The sequence below is a fragment of the Dipodomys merriami genome, unplaced genomic scaffold, assembly GCF_024711535.1.
Source record: "Dipodomys merriami isolate MVZ:Mamm:240054 unplaced genomic scaffold, mDipMer1.0.p SCAF_1456, whole genome shotgun sequence".
In the NCBI taxonomy this organism is placed as follows: Eukaryota; Metazoa; Chordata; class Mammalia; order Rodentia; family Heteromyidae; genus Dipodomys; species Dipodomys merriami.
This window is the reverse complement of record NW_027202778.1, coordinates 96,924-115,346: the sequence shown is the minus strand read 5'-3', so window position 1 is coordinate 115,346 and position 18,423 is coordinate 96,924. Positions and strand designations below refer to the sequence as shown.

At 38.5% G+C, this 18,423-nt stretch overlaps 1 protein-coding gene across 1 annotated transcript in view; it reads right to left on the bottom strand.

Annotated features, from left to right (window-relative positions):
- LOC138826620 (uncharacterized) overlaps positions 1 to 18,423 on the bottom strand; it is a 141,838-nt gene that overhangs the window by 42,544 nt on the left and 80,871 nt on the right. Inside the window, exon 5 of the mRNA XM_070021841.1 lies at positions 10,939 to 11,031. Coding sequence (XP_069877942.1) covers positions 10,939 to 11,031 — 93 coding nt within the window. The remainder of the gene's footprint in view (positions 1 to 10,938; positions 11,032 to 18,423) is intronic.

Below are 18,423 nucleotides of genomic sequence, written 5' to 3'. Positions count from 1 at the left end.
TATATGTGTGTATATATATATATATATATATATATATATATATAAAATTAAAAAATTGCAGAAGGTAACAGCCCAGGGAAAAATTCAGATCTCTTACAGAAAAAACTTCAATGACTTAATGTACATAAGAAAAAAAGTGGGGAATGAGATAAGGAGGTCAGATCTGACTGGTGCCATATTGGCCACATGGTGGATGATAGGGTCTCGTATCTTGTCTTCATGCCGGGGGAAGGAAAATGCCTCCATCATCATCTGACTCCCAGGTGATGGATATTCCAAGATCCCTGGAGGCAGGGGTGAGCACTTGGCTGATAGAAATTACCAGTCCCAGGCACTGGACTGGCAGATTTAGTAACCTGTGGACCTGTCCCCTGCTGAGACCCTATTTAGGCCCAGCCCAGCCACCATTATGTCATGCCACATGTGTCACTGTGGTCATGTCTTGTCTTCTGACTCATCTCCAGTCATCATGGCATCACAATTCAACTCTCCATTGGAGTTGAATTGGTTTGTTGGCATTTTTGTTCTTTCTTTCCTCTCTAGACTGTTTCCTAACCGTGTTTTGTGTGTTTGGGGGCTTCAGGCCTTTGTAAAAATGGGTGGCCAGCAGCCTGCTAACTGTGTAATAAAGACTCCAATATTCCATCTACCTAAATGTGGCTTCTAGGATGCTTTACATCCGGCGTAGTTACCTATTTTCTAACAAAGATAAAGTGAAATATTTTGAGTGTCCACAATTATTTTGGGAAATTTTCCTAGAATTAGTAGACTAAGTGCTGGTGTTTTAGTCATAAAATAGAATGAGGTAATTTGATATGGTAGGAATGGGGCGTAGACTAACACTTACCATGTATGCAATGTTATACTAGTAATTCCAACTCTGAAGACTTCAATATCATCATCTGATAATTAAAAATAAAAGTAGTTCTAATTTATTTAATTATTTTGAGGATTAAATTAGATAACCTTGGAAAAACAATCAACATTTGCTACTTTCTACCTGTTATTTTATCATGTGATGAATTCTAACATTTTTCATGTGATATTTATATTGTGTCTATTTAGGATATACAATGTGATGTATTGATATTCATTGCTTTGTTCACTTTCCTGTCATTATGAGGAAAAAACCTGCAAAGAAAATTTCTGAAGAGGAAACTATTATATTTTCTCATGGTTTAAGAGAATGCAGTTTAAGATCAGATGTCTCCATTGTTTTTAATTGTATTTAATTAAATAGTGGTACGAAGGAATTTCCATTCAACAAATCAGTTTATAAGTACAAGAGATGTTTACATTACATTCCCACATCCTTCCAAAGCTCACCCCATTTTCATTTTTTCTAGATTCATACTATCCGCATTGAATATTATGCCTTCACCCTCTTCCTCTATAACTCTCTTTATTCCTTCCCTTTGACTTCCCTTCACAACTTCCAAGTGATAGTTTCCTGGTATTCATTTTGTTAGATTAAAAGTTCAATTTTATAAGAAATTACACTTCTTAAATACTCCTCTGAAAAGAGAATGCTTTGGTTAATTCTGTTGTGAAAAGTTGTGTAATACTTTTGCCTAAAGGTCTAGCTTCCAAATAAGCGACAGAACATGGTTCCTTTGTGTGTCTGGTTCTGGTTTACTTTACTTAACATATTTTTAGATCTATCCATTTCTTTGCAAATGATGTAACAGTCTTCATATTGGATGGGTGCCATCCAATTGTGGATATGTGCCACACTTCTCTAACCATGCCTCTGCCAAAGGATATCTTGTCTGTTTCCATAACTTTGCTAAGGGGAATAATGCAACAGTGAACATGATTGTGAAAGTGATTGTACTGTAAATTTTAGTGAAAATAATGTAGAGAGGGGTTACAATTACATGGACAAGATAGTGAGTACTTTTCTTATCAAGCATTGTTGCCTTCTCCTTTGTTTATCCTTCCCATCACTTCCCAGCCACCCCCTGCCCCGCAACCCCAACCGATTCTCCCCAACCACCCACCAAAGTTGTAAAGTTCATTTTCTACATGACAACTTGTTCTTCTCATTGTTGCAACGGGTCCACCAGTATTCTTATTTAAACGACTTGTTTTTCCACTTCCTCTCCACAAATTATCCAACATCAAATACAGTGAAAGCAGGGGTTATATTGTGGGGGAGGGACATAGAAAGCAACAAAGAAATAATCTTATAAATACTTTAGATACAAATGCATGAAAGAAAAAAACATTTAAATACGTATCTTAGGGTTCATTTTCCTAACATTACATTATCTGATCTTTTCTTCTTGACTCATATATATACTAGCTATTGCAAATAAGGGAAACCATGGGACCTATGTTTCTTTGGGCTTGGCTTACTTCACTTAATATAATTTTTTCCTAGCCTTTCCATTTCCTCACAAATGGGGAAATGTCATTCTTTCTGATTGAGGCATAGAATTCCATTGTTTATATATACCATATTTTCTTGATCCATTCATCTACTGAGGATCATCTGGGTTGGTTCCATATCTTAGCTGTGGTAAATAATGCTGCAATAAACATAGTTGTGCTGTTGGCTTTAGTGTGGTCTTGTTCGTAAACATTTGGGTAAATGCCCAAAAGTGGGATTGCTGGGTCATAGGGGAGCTCTATGTGGAGTCTTTTGAGGAACCTCCATACTACTTTCCAAAGTGGTTGAACAAGTTTACACTCCCACCAACAATGCAGTAAGGTTCCCTTCTGTCCACATCCCCTCTAGCATCTGTTGTTATTAGAGTTCTTGATTTTTGCCATTCTAACTGGAGTGAGGTGGTACCTCAATGTTGTTTTGATTTGCATTTCTTTTATGGCTAGGGAGGTTGAGCATTTCTTCCTGTGTCTATTGGCCATCCTTCTTTCTTCTTCAGAGAAGTTTCTCTTTAAGTCATTTGCCCAGTTATTTATTGGGCAGTTGTTTCTTTGAGGATTTGTTGTTGGGGGATGTAATTTTTTGAGTTGCAAGCATATTTTAGATATGAAACCCTTTTCCGTTGTATGGCTAGTGAAGATCTTCTCCCAATCTGTGGGCTTTCTATTGATCTTGCTAGCTATGTCCTTTGCCATGCAGAAGCTCTGCAACTTCCTGAAATCCCATTTGTCCAACCTTTCTTAGTTTGTTGTGTTTCCGGGTCTCTATCAAGAAAACTTGGCCTGTGCAAAGGAGACCTAGGGTTTCTCCTATTCCATCCTGTAATGTTTTCAGAGTGTCTGCTTTTACTCCGAGAGCTCACACCAATACTCCTCCAACATTTCAGTGGAATTGAAAGAGAAAGTTCACTACTGAACACATTCTATGAAGCCATCATCACCCTCATCCCAAAACAAGGCAGGGACTCATCAAAAAAGAGAACTATAGACCCGTTTCTTTGATGAACATTGATGAAAACTTCTCAACAAAATTTTGGCCAATCGGCTTCAGCAATTCATCCAAAAAATCATACACCATGATCAAACAGGATTCATTTCATTTCAGGGATGCAAAGCTGGTTCAATATACACAAATCAATTAATATTATTCATCACATCAACAGGAGCAAGGATAAGAACCACATGGTTATCTCAAGAGATGCAGAAAAAGCATTCGACAAGATACAACACCCCTTTATTATGAAGGTTTTGGAAAAATTAGGAATACATGGAACATTCCTCAATACAATAAAGGCTGTATATGACAAACCTACAACCACCATTATACTTAATGGTGAAAAACTAAAGCCATTTCCTTCTAACTCAGGAACAAGACAAGGATGTCCCCTCTCTCTGCTTCTCTTCAATTTAGTGTTAGAATGCATAGCTACAGCAATAAGACAAGATGCAGACATAAAGGGGATCCAAATAGGGAAAGAAGAAATAAAACTCTCCCTCTTTGCAGATGACATGATCTTGTATCTAAAGAATCCCATAGACTCCACTCCCATATTACTCAAGCTGATTCAAAAGTTTGGCAAAGTAGCAGGGTACAAAATTAACGCCCCCAAATCAATGGCTTTTCTATATGCCAACAATGAGTAAAGGGGGGCTGAATTAAGAAAGCAACTCCAATTGTAATAGCCCCACAAAAAATAATATACCTAGGAATTAACTTAACCAAAGAAGTGAAGGACCTCTATGATGAAAACTTTAAAAACTTGAAAAAGGAAATCGAACAGAAGTTAGAAAATGGAAAAAACTCCCGTGCTCCTGGATTGGAAAGATTAACATTGTGAAAATGGCAATACTTCCCAAGGCTATCTACAAATTCAATGTGATACCTATCAAAATTCCAACCTTATTCTTCAAGGAAATAGAAGAAACAATCCAAAAATTCATATGGAACAATAAAAGACCCCGAATAGCAAAAACGCTCCTCAATGGAAAGATCACTGCTAGAGGAATATCAATACCAAATTTCAAACTCTATTATAAAGCCATAGTAATCAAAACAGCTTGGTACTGGCACAGGAACAGACCTCAGGACCAATGGAATAGAATTGAAAACCCAGAAATGAACCTACAGACCTATAGCCATCTAATCTTTGATAAGGGAGCTAAAAAAATAGAATGGAAGAAAGACAGCCTCTTCAGTAAATGGTGCTGGCAAAATTGGTTAACTACTTGTAGAATACTAAAGTTAGATCCTTATATATCACCCTGCACCAGAATCAACTCCAAAGGGATCTAACTTTTTGGAAGAATTCATGACTATCTTTCTGGGAGCAATCCTCTAGCCAATTTTCCAGAAAAGCACATCACTCCCTCCATCTCCATCACAACTTTTTGCAACTCCTCAAAAACACAACTACAACCTACAGGTCTCAATAAGCAAAAAACACTGTGCCCATATTCTTTCAATACATTTTGTCATAAGTTTACACAAAATGTAGTGATAACCTTCTATGTACTTTCTTAATGTGGGAATGAGGGACGTGTCAATAGAGTAAAAGTAAGAAAAATGCAATTTAATTAGCTATTAGAATATTTACAATCATTTTCAGATCTAACTCATAACCTCACTTACTATTATTTTAATCTTTATGTCATTACTTCATCTATCCCCTAAATTATAACAGGTGATTAAAATACAAAGGCAAAAAAGTGTGGTTTGATTTTGACACTCATATCTGAGGATGCACAGTATGGATAAATAAATGGATTAGAATTAATAGCCAATATCAATTTTGTTAAATTAAAGATGGTTTTTCCCAAACTGATTCTCACAATTCATATTCCAGTCTAAAACAAGTAACATGTGACAATTCCCTTTGTTTTCGTCCAGTCGTGGGCCTGAACTCTGGGCCTGGACTCTGTCCCTCAGCTCTTCAGCTCAAGGATAGCACTGAACCACTTGAGCCACAGCACCACTTATGGCTTTTTTCTTTTTGCCTAGGTGGTGCTGAGGAATCGAACCCAGGGCTTCAAGCATGAAAGGCAAGCCCTCTAACACTGAGCCACCGTCCCAGCCCCTCCTGATTATGGTTTGTTTCCATTTTATTTTATAATCAAGGATGATTTCATAAATTTATTGTAGATACACAAATATGTTTAAATATTTCTATTTGTATGCATTGATATATACATACACACATATATTGTGAAGTTTATAATGATAATTTATACATTCTGTAACTGTACAATTTACTAAATTATTAAAAATATCGACGGATCATGCCTGAAATCCTGGTTACTCGTGAGGCTGAGACCTGATAATCATGGTTTGAAGCCATCCTTGGCAGGAAAGTCCATGAGCCTCTTATCTCCAAACAACTACCAGAAAATCAAAATTGGAACTGCGGCTCAAATTTGTTGAGTGGTAGCCTTGACAGAAAAAGCTCAGGGACATCACCCAGGCTCTTAGTTCAAGAACTACAATCTGCCAAAGAATATCTATTTAATTTACACCTGTGTAAGTAGAGTATTTCCATCACCCAAATGCACATCCATGTTCATTTGCAAGGTAACTCTGTTATGTCTGGAGTACCACATAACATTATCACCTAAGTAGAAAGCATTGCAAGGTGGGTTCACTCTATCTCATTGATTTTTCTCCAGTTAAAAACTCAAATCTTACAATTATTCCAATTATTTAAAATCATAGCTTTTTTCTTTAATACCCATAATATTAGAGTTTGAATTGAGTGACTTGTGTCTCCTAAATGGGTGTTCTTACCACTTTGTCATGCCACCAGCCCTAAATTATCCTGATTAATTTTCAGATAGAATCTGGCTTCCTACTTGTGTATGATCTTGAGCTCAGTCCACTTTATGTTATTCTTCCTGGAATTTAGGATAACAGGTCTTGGCATTGTGTACAGATCTTTCTGTCCAGTCGGGGCTTTAACCACTATCCTCACAACAGTACACTCCCACATAGTCAGGAGTTTCATAAGCTTATCATAGCTGATTTTTCAAAAAATTTTGCATTTCCTGCAGGTTCTTGAGTATTGAATTAATTTGTGTTTTCTTGGTTTGTTTTGTTTCATTTGAATGTATGTGTTGAGTTGTTCCTCATTTTTCCTTTTGTTTCTTTCACTCAAGTTCTTACCTAAAGTGCTGAGAAACCAATTCTTCTTCTCAATATAGTCAAGGTGAACATTATTTACTCCAAGGCAATTTCAGTAATATTTAAACACCTTCATATCTATGAATGGTATATGAATGCTTAGTGCTGAGAAGAGTCTTTTTATTTTCACAGCAGTCTTTGACATACACAGACAGATCATAAATTATATAAAGATAATAAAACTACAGATGCTTGTCAGGAGGAGAAAAACCTATTATTAATTGTTTGACAGAGGCTTCCCCTCTAGTGAAAGAAATATGCTGCTTGATGCAGGATTTCACACAGTCATATTGCTAGGAAGAACCTTAAACAAGCATCTAACACTGAAGAGTTTAGGGAGATGAATTGACCTCCTGAATAATTGACTTTTGGGTGAAATGAAAGCAGGTTTCCAAAAAGAGAGCAGACTTTAGAGAAACATGATGAGTTGTATGTAAATAGGTGCTTAGCTGATTTTGTTAATTGGTGAACTAATACAGGGAAATAAAGTACAGCAAGGAGAAAAAATAAAGAACTCTGTATTGAAATACTCATTTCTGTGTGTGTGAGAGAGAGAGAGAGTGTGTGTGTGTGTGCACACTCGTGCCTGTACAAACACGCACATGTGCATGTGCTCATGGATGCATTCATCATTCCCGAGGCTTGATAGTGCCTGGGCACTATCCCTAAGCTTCTGTGCCCAAGGATAGTGGTCTACCACTTGAGCTACTGCTACACTTCTGGATTTATGGAGATAATTGCATGTATTTTCATGATTGGACTGGCTTTGAACAGTGGTATTCAGATCTCAGCCTCCTGAGTAGCTAGCTAAGCTGATTCAGCCTCTGAGTAGCTAGTTAAAATTCTGCCTGTTGGGGCTGGGAAGGTGGCTCAGTGGTAGAGCGCTTGCCTTGCATGCTCAAGGCCCTGGGTTCGATTCCTCAGCACCACGTAAGCAAAAAGAAAAAGCCGGAAGTGGAGCTGTGGCTCAAGTGGTAGAGCGCTAGCCTTGAGCTGAAGAGCTCAGGGACAGCGCCCAGGCCCAGAGTTCAAGGCCCCACGACCGGACCCAAAAAAAAAAAGAAAAAAAAATTCTGCCTGTCTTCTATGCTTCACTGCTCTTTTGTTCTTTTTCTTTTTTTTTTTTTTTTTTTTTTTATTTTTAAATTGTATTTTATTTTATTTGAGAACATACTGTACAGAGGGGCTACAATTACATGGGCAGGATAATGCATACATTTCTTACCAAGCATTGCAGCCTCCTCCTTTGTTTACCCTTCACTTCCCTTCCCCGCCTCCCCCCTCCCCCCACCCAATTTTACCTCCCTCCCCCCACCCAATTATACCCCCCTCCCCCCCCACACCGAAATTGTAAAGCTGGTTTTGACATGACATTTTGTACTTCTCATTGTTGCAACAGGTCCACCTGAATCCTTAAACGACTTGTTTGTCCCCATCTCCTCCACATGTTATACTGACATCAAATATAGTGAAAGCGGGGGTTACACTGTGGGGGAGGGACATACAAAGCAACAAAGAAATAATCTTATAAATGCATTAGAAACACATGCATGAAAGAAACGAAAACATTAAAATACATATTTAAGGGTTCATTTTCCTAACATCACATTGTTCTTTTTCTGAGGTAATCACAAGCCTAAGTCATATATATGTCTAATTTCTTTAAAAATACTGTCACTGCTTGGCACCAGGGGCTCCTATCTGTACTCTTAACTACTTAGGAGATTTGAGAACAGAACCCAGGACACACACACACACACACACACACACACACACACACACACACACACACACACACACACACACACACACACACACACACACACACACACACACACACACACACACACACACACACACACACACACACACACACACACACACACACACACACACACACACAGCGCAGAAGACAACATCCTTAAAGGAACATGACAAAATTGCAAAAAAGATACCAAGTGATTTCATTGGTATCTTTTATCTCAAACTTCTAAAAAAAACCCATCTCCGGTATACTTTCCTTCACAGTGAAATTAATGCTTAGAAATTTTAGATGGGAAAGACGTTAGGATGAAAAAGCCACCCATTCTATTCTGGTACACTTAATATTCAACTAAAATCTAAGTCCATAAAACTTCCACTGAGTAGTGGGAGTTCTCTACTCATGAGACACAAGTAAACACAACCTAAATTCTGTTCTCCATGCTAGTCTTCAAAGGTATAAAAAAAGGTGTATTATCCCTATCTCCTTTCCTTAGATTTTCATATTCATGATCCATTAACTCTCTAACTTTTTAAGACATTAATACTAGCCACTCTTGCCAGGGTTCTCCATGATTTTTATTCCCCTTCTAAAACATGGCTCTGAATGACAAATATCCTTCAAGTCTTATGAAATCACTGCTGTTTACTATCCAAACATACTTCTAACTCCTGTTTTCCTTGCCCACTAAAAGCAATTCCTGACAAAAATTTCTGAAAATGCCAACACTTTAATCTTCCAACATCTCAAAGCATCAGAGTTAGACATTAAACCATTCTAGCTGCTGGGAGCATGAGGAGAAATGAAACTTCCTGTCTCTGTAACTCCTGAATTTGAGCTTATCTGTTTGAGAATACCATACCTGCACTCACAGCATGATCTGACAACAATTACAAAATCATAAAGAACCCAACAAATAAAAGTAAAGATACCAGGCCCCTACATTCACCAAAATAACATGCAATACTCTATTTGTAGAGTTCTTCAGGGAGAAAAATAAATTCATTTTTAAACACATAGTGTGTTAGTCACAGACAAAGTAGCCTCACTTATGCAAGCATCATTAAGAACAGTGCCTCATATATGGAGTAATTTGCCATGTCCCATGAAGTTATCTCTCCATTCTACTGACCCATGCACTATGGACCCGAAAGTAGGTCAATCCAGTTCTCTCTTAGGTATTCACAAGTAGTGATAGTGGAACCTATTAGTATCTGATAGGTGTATGCCAAGACGCAATATAACTCTGAAGATGGAGAAAGACAGGTAGAATAAATCTCCTTCCAGAGAAAAATGATAGAGATGAGCACAGAGTATTAAATGAGAAACAATAAGGGCTATGAGAGATGAAGAAAACAAACTGGTCTTCAAAACTTTTCCATATGGATTAGAAGTGCAGGTTTCCTTTAGATCAATACAAACTTTCAAGACTAAACCTTGGCACAGGCCAAATTTTCTTAAAAGAGACCCAGAAACACAACAAATCAAAGAAAGATTGGACAAGTGGGATTGTATGAAATTGCAGAGCTTCTTGCATGGCAAAGGACATAGTTAGCAAGATCAATAGAAAGCCCATGGATGGGGAGAAGTACTTCACTAGCCATACAACAGACAAGGGTCTCATATCTAAAATATACCTGGAACTCAAAAAATCAAATCCTCCAAAAACAAATCCTCAAAGAAACAACTACCCAATAAATAAGTGGGTTAAAGACTTAAAGAGAAACTTCTCTGAACAGGAAATAAGAATGGCCAATAGACACATCAAGAAATGCTCAACCACCCTAGCCATAAAAAAATGGCAAATCAAAACAACATTGAGATACCACCTCACCCCAGTTAGAATGGCTAGAATGAAGAACTCTAATAACAACAGATGCTGGAGGGGATATGTACAGAACCCTACTGCATTGTTAGTGGGAGTGTAAACTTGTTCAACCACTTTGGAAAGTAGTATACAGGTTCCTCAAAAGACTACATAGAGCTCCCCTATTACCCAGCAATCCTATTTTTGGACATATACCCAAATGATCACAAACAAGACCATCCTAAAGCTATCAGCACAACTATGTTTACTGCAGCATTGTTTACCATAGCTAAGATATGGAACCAACTCAGATGCCACTCAGTAGATCAAGAAAATGCCAAAAAGAAAATAGAAAAAAGGCTAGAATGTACCTCAGCTCAATGGCAAAACCTTGTCTAGCTAGTGCAACAACCTGGGTTCAATGCCCAGTTATCAAAAAACAAAAGGCAGAAAAACAATCAAACTAACAAAGAACAAAAGGCAAAAAAATAGCCCTAAATGAACAAAAATACTTTTTGGTCCTGACAGATTTAAATTCACCTAGCCCTGGTTGCCAAACAAAGTGCTAAGCAATTCTTATATTCAACATATATGACAATATAATTTTAATACGCAGAATTCCTTGAAATTACTTCAGAGGCAGAGTAGAGGGATATCAGCAGTTCCAAGACACAGATCTCTAACTGGCAGCTGGATTCACAAGACAACACACCACACCTGTAGAATGTCCCCATGTCCTTAGTATCAAAATTGCACAAGCTAGCTACTGAATCCAAAGTATCCTAGGACTTAATGTTTCCATATACAGACCTCCAGCATGTTTGACTTCGGCTGAAATCTCACTGGGACTAGGGATCCCAAGGGAAGTCTCTGCCTTTTCCATGATATTTGAAGTATCTTGTCCTAGAGAAAAATCAAAATGTGTTGCTCTTTATTAAACAAACTAAACAAACTAAATTTCAAAAATGTAATATCAAAGTCCATGTGTCTAAAATCATGATAGCTATAAGACAGTTTATTTTTAACAATTAGGGTTATTAATCCTTGGAAATATCTCCTTACTATAACATTTTTTATACAAAAACTCTGATACAACATCACTAAAGAACAGACATTTATAGCAATTCCTAGACTTCATTCTAATACGAAAATGCTAACAATTCTACATGCGATGTCTATCATCTATCTCATGATCACTTGTCTTCAAACAATAAATCCCTTGAACAAATGTAGAAGGAGATTTATTAACAAAGTCCCTTGTAACAATGTAAACGAACACAGACAGTCATGAAATGACTGATGATCTTACACACAGTGGCTAATGTAGCTGAGCCTGAGGAGAGCAAGGACTTGTTCCAGGTGCCCCAATATCCCCATCTGGCCTGGGATATATCTTTGGAAAGTTTCCTACTGTCCCAGTAAATGAGCGGGGGAGGGAAGACACAAGAAAGTATGAAAGGGCTGGGAAGGTGGCTCAGTGGTAGAGCGCTTGCCTTGCATGCCTGAGGCCCTGGGTTCGATTCCTCAGCACCACATAAGCAAAAAGGAAAAAACCGGAAGTGGCGCTGTGGCTCAAGTGGTAGACCGCTAGCCTTGAGCTGAAGAGCTGAGGGACAGCGCCCAGGCCCAAGAGTTCAGGCCCCACGACCGGACCCAAAAAAAAAAAAAAAAAAAAAAAAAAGAAACAAAGTATGAAAAATTAGAGAGCAATAGTATAATATACGTAAGTTATCTAATTATTAGCCAAAGTATGGGGAACCAAATAATATTTGCTTAATGCACTGCTTGACTGACAGACACTTGCATGTTTTCATCATGTAGGCACCATGCAGCAAAGGTAATTACTGCTGATGGCATTTATAGAACTGAAAAACTATTATTTATGGTTGTAAAAATAAGTAAAGAAGTTCAATCCTAAATTAGCATTGAGCTCGAGTCTCTTAACCCCAACTTCTTTTTCCTTGTACCAGGGCCTCACACGTTTGGTTTGCTTGCTCGTGACTGGCACTCTACCAATTGAGCCATACCTCTAGTGTAGCATTTTGCTGAAATTTAGTTGGAAATTGAATCTGCATTTCATCTGGACCTAAGCATCCTCAGGAGCTAGGATTACAGGTCTGAGCCAGGGGTACCAGGTTAACCCCAATATTTTTAAATCCCAATATTTTATAGAGATTCTAGCTGGGCACCAGAGACTCACACCTGTTTTCCTAGCTACTCAGGAGGCTGAGTATCTGAGATCTGAAGATCAGAGTTCAAAGCCAGCCCAGGCAGGAAAGTTCATGAGACTCTTATCTCCAATAAACCATTAGAAAACCGGAAGTGGTGCTGTGGTTCAAGTGGTAGAGTGCTCACCTTAAGTTGAAAAGCACAGGGACAGCGCCCAAGCCCAGAGCTCAAAGCCCCATGACCCACAAAAAAATAGAGATTCTAGTCAGTGGCTGTCTGTAATACCTGGAAAGGGAGAACTTCTGAGGTCTCAGGGTCCCTGGAAGACCCAACATCTGGTCTTTTCAACTGGGCACTACAGCTTCCATTAACTTTCTTGATTGGCACGTTGGTCAACAGATTCATTAGTCTTCACAGACTCAGAATTCTCCACTGACTCCCAGTTTCCATCTTCAGTTATCACTGGAGTCTCAAGGATCATCTTTATCAGAAAGCCCAAGGGAAAAAAGTGATTGAGGTCAGCTTTTTTAGTATACATTATTTGTCTAAATCTTTTGACACTTTCACAGAGTCACAGGCAGAAACATTAGTAAATTAATACAGACAAGATCGCACAGATCTTCCCCCACGTTCTCCTAATAACAGCTTCCATAACTGACGCATAATTCATTGTGGCAGAATCCACCAATCTTCAGATTTCAACAGATTTCAACTGAAACTTCAAGAAGTATAGATGAAATTACATAGCATGCCACTTGTTAAGAATTTTTTACACAGCATTTAAGTCCCTCCAGACCCACTTTTATTGTATTAAGACTTTTTTTTATTGTTTCTGAATAGTCCATGGTATAAATGTACTTTGGGACTATCACAGAAATAAGATGATTCAGAAACCTTATGTATAGGTGTTTATGGGAACCAAAGCGTTCTCTTGGGCTACTCAGTTTAGTTTTAAATGTTACTGTTAGGCTGGGCATGTGCCTTAGCAGTAGAAAGCTTGCCTAGCATGCATGAAGCCCTGGGTTTGATTCCTCAGTAACATATGAACAGAAATTGGCACTGTGGGTCAAGTGGTAGAGCGCTACACTTGAGCAAAAAAGCTCAGGGATAGTGCCATGGCACTGAGCTCAATCCACAGTACTGTCTCAAAACAAGGTATTTTTCTATTCTTTTCCCAAGTAAACTATCACTTCATTTTCCTAGTGGCAATGTATGAATAATCAAGTTCCCCTGAATTCTGATCAACCTTGTGTTGTCACTATTTTGATTGAACCATTCAAATAGGTATGTAGTGGTACCTCACTGAGCCTTTTAAATTGCATTCCTCTAAAGGCTGGGACAAAGGCATCCTTTTATGTGCTTATTTGCTGAATATATATTCTTCAGTGAAACATTTATTTGTATCTTTTGGTCATTATCCAATCATTCTGGTTTGGTTTTTATCATTATGTACTACAGAGACTTGAGAACACTGTTTATTAAGATTTAATTCCTCTACTATATGGCTTGCAAATATTTCACGCTAGTTTATAGTTTATCTTTTTCCTGTCTTCCTAGAGTCTTTCCCTGAGCAAGTTTTTCATTGTGAGGAGGTTCATTATCTATTTTACCTTTTACTGACTATCCTTTAAAATCTTTAGTAATCACTTCCTACTAAAACTCTTCCAGAGATTTAATCTATCCAAAAATATTTCTGTCAGAACAGTTTTTTAGGGTTTTGTTTCCTATTTATAGTGGTGGCCCTAGGGAACAAAAGATGTCCCTAATCCTTTTGCTTTTGTTTTTTAAATAGCGTTTCCCAATTTGTCTAGGCAAGCCTCAGACCATGAATTTCTTACCTCTGCCTCTCAAGTACCTGAGATTACAGGCATACACTACCATGCTTGCTATCTCTGAAACACTAACTTTTTGTTTGGTCTGCTCTTAAACCTTAATCCTCCTATCTCCTTCTCTGGAGTGTCTAGGATTATAAGTATAAAACACTATTCTGGGCCTTTTGCTATTATTAAAAATATTCATCATAAATATACCAAAATTCTGTTAGTATTGGAACATTTGATGTGACAAAAGAGATGACGATTGACTTATATTTTACACTTACTTTTGTTTTTACAGTGCTAGTGATAGAACTTAAGACCCCACACATACCAGGGAAGAGCTCCACCATTTGGCTATATCCATTGAATTCCTACTTTAACATTTTTTTTGCCAGTCCTGGAACTGGAACTCAAGGCCTAGGCACTGTCCTGGAGCTTTGTTTGCTCAAGGCTCGCACTCTAACCCTTGAGAGACAGCCTCACTTCTAGATTTTTCTGTGTATGTGGTATTGAGGAACTGAACAACGGGCCTCATGCATGGTAGGCAAGCACTATTACTAAACCAAATTCCCTGCACCTCAGATCAACTTTTAAGCAACAATTCAATTACCCAATCTAATTCCTTCCAGAAGAAGAGAAGGAGAATCAAATACCATGAGAGAATAAATGTATTTCCTCCTCTTTCCTTCACTCTTCTCTTGTGCTCTCTCTCTTTCTCTTTCACCCTCCTTCACCCATACACACAGGTATGTATAAACTATTTTGTAGAGAGATGGATTACATGTAGGAAAGAGCCAATATATGACAACAAATGTTTCAAACAGATTTAAAAAACTTATTAACAACTAAGGCAGAAAGACCAGCACACTACTATAATTAAGATACATACCAAAAATGCTAACAGAAAGGAAAACACCCATTTGAATCAGGAGACATGATTCATACACAAAGAACCAAACACAAGTCTAGAGCTTGGAGTGTCAAATCTAGCCTAGAGATGTTTTTAATTTATCTATATAGTGCCTAAACTTTTAAATGAGTTCCATGTTTAAAAACCAGTCTTCATACAAAAGTGCAAGTGTCCAATTTCCCTTGAAAACTGAAAGATCTAGCAACAAAGGCTATATAGTGACTGGTTAATAACTACTTCATGCCAAATAGCTACTGGTCCTTTTAGGCAATGCTCCTGCACCTCAAAATTGGCACTTGAATTCAATTCACTCATTTATGTTAACTTGATTAGCCCCATAGTCATCTGCAAATACCTGCCATTGAGACATACATCAGACAGTGACAGGTGAAAATGCCAGAGAGAGTGTTCAAAGGTATAAAAACAATCCATGAGAAAGCTCAAAGGTATACATGATACCAGTTGCCTGGAGCCATTAAAATACCAGAAAGAAAAAGAATCACGAGGCATGAAATCAGAAGGCAACTTTAAGATACCTTGGAGCTAAGCTGTAGGTATGTGTGTGTGTGTGTGTGTGTGTGTGTTTGTGTGTGTGTGTGTGTGTGTGTGTGTGTTGTATACTATGTGTAATGCATGCACTATATGTAATACATACAAAATATATCATTGTAGAAATGTAATTCATTTAACTTCATATGATATTAAGACATACTCTGAAACAGGAAACAATGGAAATCTCTATACTTTGGTCAACACCATCTAAATTTGAATCTACATGATTAAAAATCATTTAGAGGGGCTGGCAAGGTGGCTCAGTGGTACAGTACTTGCCTTGCATGCATGAGGCCCTGGGTTCAATTCCTCAGTACCACGTAAGCAGAAAAAGCCCGAAGTGGCACTGTGGTTCAAGTGGTAGAGTGCTAGCCCTAAGCTGAAGACTTGAGGGACAGCACCCAAGACCAGAGTTCAGGCCCCAGAACCAACCAAAAAAGAAAATAAAAGATCATCTAGAATGTGTTAGGATGGAAGACAAAGAGTTTATATTGTTTATACTGTTAATATTATTAGTAGAAGGAATGTAGATACTCTACTCTCAATAAATTCATCATCTCGCAGCAAACAAAAATAAATAACAGGTAGGTAAAAGTGCAATTGCATTATTTAATGGTTTCCTAAGTTTTCTGGGTATTTTATGATGAATTGGAAAAGAGAAATATGCCAGTAAATTAAGAAAAAATAAGCCAAAGGGATTCATATTTTTAAGGAACCAAAATGCATATGCTTTGTGTCTCTCACTCCTACCATCAGGCTGCCTTTTCCCTCCTTTACCCTTCTCAGCAATCAAGGCTTACCAGCACCTTGCTCCTGCCGACCTCAACTTGTGGAGTACCATGCACCCAGGCAGCACATAGCCACTGCTGATGCCTATTAAACCTAACTCACTTTGTGGATGTCAGTTTGGAAGGAAACTATCTTGCAGAAAAGCTTATAGGCAAATCTCCAACATCAGGCTAGGTTCTCAAACAGAACTTGAGGCACTTCACAAGCTGGGCCATTTAGAGATGAGGCAGAAGATCTTGCTGGAATACCAACCTGGCCCATGTCCATCTCAACCAAAGCATCTGGTTCCCATCTGTTTCCTAAGCTAAACCTGCACAGAGATACTCTTTGAAGAAAATCTCTTTACAATTGACTCATGTTATTTGCCAATTATCATGTAAGAAACAATGGCCTCATCCTGAAAAATACTGACAAGGATCACCTTAAGTAGATGACCAAAGATACATCCAGGCAATGAGACACCAGAAATTGATATGACATAACTGAGCTTTCTCATTCAGTTATAAAATTAGGCACAAACAAACAAAGAAACCAATATGCCTAGCTGGGTTCCAGTGGCTCACCCATGGAATTCTAGCCAATAAGGAGGCTCAGATTTGAGGATGTTGGTCCAAAGCCAGCCCAGAGAGAAAAGTCTGTGACATTCATATCTCCAGTGAACACCAGAAAACTAGAAGTGGGTGCTGTAGCTCCAAGTGGTAGAGTGATAGCCTATAACTAGCTCCAAGAGAGCACCCAGGCCCCGAGTTCAAATCCCAGGACCAGCCAAAGTAAAAAAACACCCACCCAAGCCACACTGGGAGGCTTCCCACAGGATCAGTAGCTGCCCTTTTCAAAAGTGTCAAGCTCATACTAAAGAAAAGACAGTAGAAATGTCACAGACTGGAGGAGGCAGAGGAGGTCTGACAGATCAAGGGAAAGCAGGATCCTGGATGGATCCTGAGTGGGAGTGCCAGTTCTGAGGCTTGAACTCAAGACCTGGGCACTGGCTCTTAGCTGTTTCGCTCAAGGCTGGCACTCTACCACTTGAGCCACCACTTTACTTCAGGCTTTTTGATGGTTTGTTGGAGAGAAGAGGCTCACAGATTTTCCTGCCCAAGCTAGCTTTGAAACTTAATCCTAAAATCTCAGCTTGCTGATGAGTTAGGATTACAAGCATAACCCAACAGTGCCAGCTATATTTTCTGTTTTATCTTGCAATAAAAATAAAAAGAATGGGGGGGAGGGGGGAGGCTGGGAAGGGATGTGAAGGGTAAACAAAGGAGGAGGCTGCAATGCTTGGTAAGAAATGTACGCATTATCCTGCCCACGTAATTGTAACTCCTCTGTACAGTATGTTCACAAATAAAATTAAATTAAATTAAAAAAAATAAAATAAAAAGATTATTTTCAAAATACATACTTGGGAGGGAACAAGGGAGAGGCTCTGCTAGTACTGTTGACTCTAGCCGTTTTTGTCTTATGCTACAGCTGCAGGGCAGGCCACATGGGCAGGGTGTGGTTCAGGCACAGGCTCAGCCTGCCTAGAACAAGGAGGTACAAATGAGGTGTACATAGTTCTGACAATAGCTAGTGGTCTTGTTTGGCCTTCTAGTGTAGAGAGCAGAAGGAAATAAAATGAGGAAATAATAGTTGAGGGCACAGTACGTAATCTCATTATGCCATGACAAGATATTTGTTCTTAACCTGTCAAGCAAAAGAGAAAAGGTACATGTTTCTCATCAAGGATAGATACCACCTCAGTGGTCACTTCTCAGTCCTCTTTGCAAACAAATCCCAATTTTGTCTCATCATCCATTCTGTTGGTTTCTGTGTTTACATGGGATGTCTGGTGCTGCAACTGCCAACTTGGGATGATGAACTTTAGCCTGTGGAGAATATACTCAGTATGGTCAATTCAAAAGATGGTAGGAATATAAATATAAGAAGACAGTCTAGGTGCCAGTGGCTCAGGCCTGTAATCCTATCTACTCAGGAAGCTGAGATCTGAGGATCATGGTTCAAAGCCAGCCCAGGCAGGAAAACCTGTGAAACTCTTATATCCAATAAACCACCAGA